Raw genomic sequence first — 6,000 nt, forward strand, 5'->3', positions numbered from 1 at the left:
TTTTTTTACTACCACAAAGTGTTTTAATATTTCTGTCAAATTGCATTTTAGTGTCCAGGACAGATTTCACCTCGCTTGATGAGTCCGTGTCTGCTCATCCTGCCTGGGTTTTTGTGCGACCTATTTAGACACACGTGTTCCTGATTGGTTGAACGCGCCTTCTTGGACAACGGAATCCTACTTTTGTGCAACTGGCCCTTGTCGTCAGCGCCCGTCAGGGCTACCACCGGAACCGGAAATTGGTGGAATCAGTTCGTCTCTTAGCAACCGGCGACAACAAACTACGGCGGTGGCGGCAGTCAAAGAACCGAACTGGAACCAAACTCAACGACACCAGCTTTAGTGTCGCCGCACGTCGTCACAACATGTCGCCTCGTGTGTCACAACACGGCAGGCTACAATTAGCCTAGCATTCCCGGCTACTTAGTGAGCTAGCAACCGTAAAGATGACTCTGAAACAGCCCATCCAGATCTTCGGGCGAATCAGACCCACCAAGAGGTCCGCCACCGCGGTGAGTGGACCCGACTAGCCACAGGGCTAAACGGTAGCTCCCAGCCGCAGCCACGGAAAACTTCCGGGTTGTTGTTGTTGTTGTTGTTGTTGTTGAAGTCGGTCTGAGGTTGGAGAGTCAATGAGGGACCGTCAGCAAAGTACAAACATTTTCCAAAGCGCACAACGACGACAACAACAACAATAACAGTCAGATGAACTCATGACGTCACTCAGCACGTGATCTATCAATGATGATGACGAAGATGATGATAAGTGAAATTTTACCGGCTTGTCAAAGTGCTCCGGGAGTTTTGCTTGGGGCCTGCAGATGCCGCAGAGTGGCGTTTTTTCTGTCTTGTTTGACTTGACCTGAATGGGAACAAAGTGTGGTTAGCCCGGTGGTGACTGCTGGCCGCTCTGCTGCTGTCTGCCCAGGCCTACTCTGTGGACCACAGCGAGGCAGCCGCAGGCTCTCTGGAGTTTGTGGTGCCGCGGGACGTGACGGACGGCTTTGTCAACCACCGGCGGGAGAACTACAGGTTCAGGTACAGTTTAACCCTGCTGCACCGACAGAGTAACATCTCCTGGTGGAGGCAGCGTGATGGTGGTGGTGGGGGGGCAATGTCAATGCAGAGGGGTCCGAATCCAAATGAGATTGTGCTCCCAGTGGCCGTCCCATAATATCTCCACAGTCTGGGACCAAACTCCGTCAAAGCAAAGTTACAACAAAATGTGTGTGTCCCACAGTATTTAGCTCTTTATTGGAACGACTCCATACAGAAGAATATCCAGCTATTTTATGACTTACTCACTGTTAATATCACGTCTTCAAGTTCGGCAGGATCGGATTTTAAAAGCTGAACGGGCCGTTAGACCGTGCCTGGTCTGACCACACCCACATCAGATTTATTGCTAGTCAAACAGAAACCTACAGTGTTGGCTAGAGGGCGCTGAACACCGGCTAAATGTGGCGACAAGGTGGCAAACACTCGTTGCCGGAGGCTTCTGGTGTGTGGACGCGGCAGGCGGCTTCTACTGTCTTCACACTGGCTACTGTTCTCTGGGGGCGTGGCCAGGTTCCAGAAAGTGTTTGACCAGGACGCCAGGCAGGACGAGATCTTCCAACACATCGCCAGGCCGGTCGCCGACAGGTAGGCCACGCTCAGACAGGAAGTAGCTGTCAGTGCACGTCCTGACAGGACAGACAGGCAGTCAGACAGACAGGCAGGCAGGCAGACAGATCGATAGTCAGTCAGGCAGGCAGGCAGGCAGGCAGACAGACAGGCAGGCAGACAGATCGATAGTCAGTCAGGCAGGCAGACAGGCAGGCAGACGGGCAGGCAGCAGGCAGTCAGACAGACAGGCAGGCAGACGGGCAGGCAGACAGACTCTCTGGGCTCAAGGAGCTCCGAGCTGCTCTGGAATTTCCTGCCGTCACATGTTTGTTGTCTTGTTGTTGTGTCAACACACCACTTCCTGTCCACACACACACACACACACACACACACACACACACACACACTCGGAAACGTTTAGACAAACATTGACAATAATAAGGGTCCCTGTATCCCACCCATGTGACTGTGAGGAGGGCTCTGATTGGACCAACATCTTCCCGCTTCCAGCTTGTGTTGCGGTGGGAATGGAGCGTCTCAATACAAATGACTCACAGGCTCCACCGTGTGGAGAGCCGGGTGTTACTGCAGCCTCCCCTCACGCCTCCTGAATGGACCTGCTGCAGTCACATGATGAGAGATCAGCACAGACAGAACACTAGACGTGTGTGTGTGTGTGTGTGTGTGTGTGTGTGTGTGTGTGTGTGTGTGTGTGTGTGTGTGTAGCGTGCTGGCGGGCTACAACGGGACCATCTTTGCGTATGGCCAGACTGGCAGCGGCAAGACCTTCACGATCACCGGGGGGGCGGAGCGTTATGCCGACCGCGGCATCATCCCCCGCACGCTATCCTACCTGTTCCATCGCTTCAGCCAGGTCAGCAACACAAGTCCCACCCCTACTCTCAGTCTCACCAACGAACACACACACACACACACACACACACACACACACACTCACACTGTGCATGCGTCCCCCTGCAGGACAGCGGCGTGGTCTACACCACACACATCTCCTATCTGGAGATCTACAACGAGATGGGCTACGACCTGCTGGACCCCCGACACCACGCCTCTCGCCTGGAGGACCTCCCGTCAGTCCCCCCCACTTCCTGCTGCTTCCTGCTGCTTCCTGCTCGCTTCCTGTTACTTCCTGCTCACTTTGGCTGTGTCTCAATTCAGGGTCTCCATCTTTCGCAGCGTGTATTTCAAGGCCAGTTCAGTCATAGCACTGCGCCAAGGCCTGTCCCGTTTCACTAAAGTTCCAAGGACGCTCCAAATCCGCCCTTCAAATGCGTCCTCCCTTTAGCCGATTCGGAGGATGCACAGCTACTATTCTTCACAGCTACTATTCTTCGCGGCCTCCTGTATCCCAGGATGCTTGGCGTGCTGCTGCAAAGCATCCTGGGATCCTGGCAAGTCAGCTGAAATGTCGCCATCTACTGGCAAAGACACAACATATAAATTTAAGTATAGAAATTTCACATAAAATATCCCTGCTCTCTTCCTGCTGCATTCTGCTCGCTTCCTGCTGCATTCTTCCTACTTCCTTCTGCCCTGGTCACCTGACCCCTCCATGATGTCACCCCGGCAGGAGGGTGCTGATCCTGGAGGACCCTGACCAGAACATCCACCTGAGGAACCTCTCGCTGCAGCTGTCGGCCAATGAGGAGGAGGCGCTCAACCTCCTGTTCCTCGGCGACACCAACCGCATGATCGCTGAGGTCGGCCAGGCTAACAGCTGGCGTGTGGCTAAGCTAGCTGGCTCGGTGACCTGACTTGACCTCTCTCTCTCCCCCAGACGCCCATGAACCAGGCGTCCACGCGCTCTCACTGCATCTTCACGGTGCATGTATGCAGACGCGAGCCGGGCTCAGCCACTGTGAGGCGCTCTAAACTCCACCTGGTGGACCTGGCCGGGTCGGACCGGGTCAGCAAGACGGGCCTGAACGGGCAGCTGCTGACGGAGGCCAAGTTCATCAACCGCTCGCTGCACTACCTGGAGCAAGTGAGCAGGCTCCTCGTTCTCCTTCACTTCCTGCTGCTCCCTGTCCACTTCCTTCTGCTTCCTACTCACTTCCTGCTATATTCTGCCCACTTCCCGCTGCTCCATGTTCACTTCCTTCCTTCTGCCTCCTACTCACTTCCTGTCCTACACACCTCCCTGCCCCCACAACACATAGAGCAGAGGATGCAGTACCTCCTGTGTCCTACAGGTGATCCTGGCGCTGTCAGAGAGGAACCGCTCCCACGTCCCCTACAGGAACTCCATGTTGACCTCGGTGCTGCGGGACAGCCTTGGGGGGAACTGCACCACCACCATGATTGCCACGCTGGCGGCCGACCGCAACAGCCTGGACGTGAGGATGAGCGCCCCCATGAGGCCGACAGTGGTCTGGCGGGCGCTGACCTGTGCCTGTCTTGCTGTCTGTCTGTGCAGGAGTCCATCTCCACCTGCCGCTTCGCCCAGCGTGTGGCCCTCATCAGCAACGAGGCCGTCTTGAACGAGGAGCTGGACCCCGCCCTGGTGAGGACGCCGCCCACCACTGGTTGTGTCACAGTGGGCGTGTCCCACCTGGCTTTTTGCAGCTTCACGGCAGGGGAACCTCCTGTCTCCTCCTCCTCAGCTGATCGCTCGTCTGAAGAGGGAGGTGCAGATGCTGAAGGAGGAGCTGGAGCTGCTGCGGGGGGAGCAGAGGGAGGAGCTTCTGAGCCCGGAGCAGGTGACCAGGTGCAGCGTCGCAGCGTCGAGAGAGAGACGGAGAGAGTTAGAGAGTGGGAGGAGCCATCAGCCAACACAACCTGCTGTGTGTGTGTGTGTGTGTGTGTGTGTGTGTGTGTGTGTGTGTGTGTGTGTGTGTGTGTGTGTGCGCCCGCAGACTGGAGGAGTCGGTCCACAGCTTCCTGTCAGATCCCGACCCAGACCAGGTTCTGTCACCAGGACCAGACATGAGGAAGATCCACTTCTGTTTCTCCATGATGAAGGTGTGTGTGTGTGTGTGTGTGTGTGTGTGTGTGTGTACGTGCGTGTGTGTGTGTGTGTGTGTGTGTGTGTTCTACAGTAAACAAGATGATTAAATGTGCAGCATTTCCCATTTTTTCTGCCTCAGCTGGAAACCAATTTGTCTGGACGCTGGTCCACTGAATGAGTCTGAAAGTTCCAGCCGGTCCTCCACACTGAGTTAACTGTGGCAGTGGAGGCTAAGCACACTGATCACATGGTTTCTCACAGGGTGGAGGCACCGACATCTGTGACATCATTAGTGAAACAGACAGGAAGTGAGGAGGCGTCTAAGGGAAATGGACAGGAAGTGAAAGGGAAACAGATAGGAAGTGAGGAGGTGTCTAAGTGACTTAGACAGGAAGTGAAGAGGTGTTCAAGGGAAACAGACAGGAAGTGAAGAGGTGTTCACTCAGGTTTTCTGATTCTGAACACAGACTCTCATCCTGGACCAGCGCCGGCGGACAGGAAATGGGCATGACACCGGACCAGAGTTGTCGGATGGCTGCCAGAGTTCAGCCGAGGTTGCCGCCTTGAAGAAGACGTTGACCCAGCGCGACAACGAGATCAGTATCCATCAGCTATGGGCCGGGTGCCACTGCCCCCCCCCCCCCTCTGGCAGGTGTGAAGGAGGTTGTAATGTTGTGGGGGCGGAGCTACTGTCTGGGGGCATGTCACGGATTATGAGCATATAAACAGTTTAGGGTGAGTCGACAGGAAGTGGCTGGAACCAGGCCCACCTCTATTGTTCCCAGTTCCTGGTTCCCAGTTTCAGGTTCCTGCTTCCTAGTTCGCAGTTACTCCTTCCTAGTCCCTAGTTCTCAGTACTTTGCACCCAGCTCCCAGTTACTGGTTCCCAGGGTTTTGGATCCCTGTTCCCAGTTCTTTGCCCCCAGTTCCCAGTTACTGGTTCCTAGTTCTTGGCTCCCAGGTACTGGTTCCCAGTTCCCATTTCCTCCTTCCTGGTTCCTAGTTCCCAGTGCTTGGTCACCAGTTCCCAGTTACTGGTTTCCAGTTCTTGGCCCCAAATGAATGATTCCCAGTCCCCGGTTCCTCCTTCCTGGTTCCTAGTTCCCAGTTACTGGTTCCCAGTTTCCAGCCCTTGACTCCTCCTCCAGGTATCCTGGTCAACATGCTGAGGAAGGAGAAGATCAGGTCCCAGGAGGCTGCAACGCTACTTGCTAGCGACCACAGCCCCGCCCTTCAGGGAGTGACCAGCAAAAGCCCCACCCCTGAGGCCCCCGCCCCCCAGGTACTGGCTCCCCAGAGCCCTGTCAACACTCTGGAGGAGGGAAGCCCGGCCACCTCCGCCTCCACCCAGAGCTCAGGTAGCGTCTCAACATTGCGCCCTCCAGTGCCGTAGGAGAGGTAGTGATGTCATCCAGAGACGCGCT

At 55.5% G+C, this 6,000-nt stretch overlaps 1 protein-coding gene across 1 annotated transcript in view; it reads left to right on the forward strand.

Moving 5' to 3' along the window:
• The first annotated feature begins 258 nt into the window (after window positions 1-258).
• Window positions 259-6,000, forward strand: part of kif6 (kinesin family member 6) — a 6,545-nt gene continuing 803 nt past the window's right edge. Inside the window, exons 1-13 of the mRNA XM_076016733.1 lie at window positions 259-512; window positions 929-1,038; window positions 1,570-1,644; window positions 2,335-2,482; window positions 2,590-2,699; window positions 3,200-3,329; window positions 3,407-3,613; window positions 3,822-3,965; window positions 4,046-4,132; window positions 4,233-4,336; window positions 4,485-4,590; window positions 5,044-5,176; window positions 5,725-5,934. Coding sequence (XP_075872848.1) covers window positions 447-512; window positions 929-1,038; window positions 1,570-1,644; window positions 2,335-2,482; window positions 2,590-2,699; window positions 3,200-3,329; window positions 3,407-3,613; window positions 3,822-3,965; window positions 4,046-4,132; window positions 4,233-4,336; window positions 4,485-4,590; window positions 5,044-5,176; window positions 5,725-5,934 — 1,630 coding nt within the window. The 5' untranslated portion in view covers window positions 259-446. The remainder of the gene's footprint in view (window positions 513-928; window positions 1,039-1,569; window positions 1,645-2,334; window positions 2,483-2,589; window positions 2,700-3,199; window positions 3,330-3,406; window positions 3,614-3,821; window positions 3,966-4,045; window positions 4,133-4,232; window positions 4,337-4,484; window positions 4,591-5,043; window positions 5,177-5,724; window positions 5,935-6,000) is intronic.

This window comes from Nelusetta ayraudi, unplaced genomic scaffold (genome assembly GCF_046127955.1).
Source record: "Nelusetta ayraudi isolate G7.1 ecotype Tasmania unplaced genomic scaffold, CSIRO-AGI_Nayr_v1 ptg000236l, whole genome shotgun sequence".
In the NCBI taxonomy this organism is placed as follows: Eukaryota; Metazoa; Chordata; class Actinopteri; order Tetraodontiformes; family Monacanthidae; genus Nelusetta; species Nelusetta ayraudi.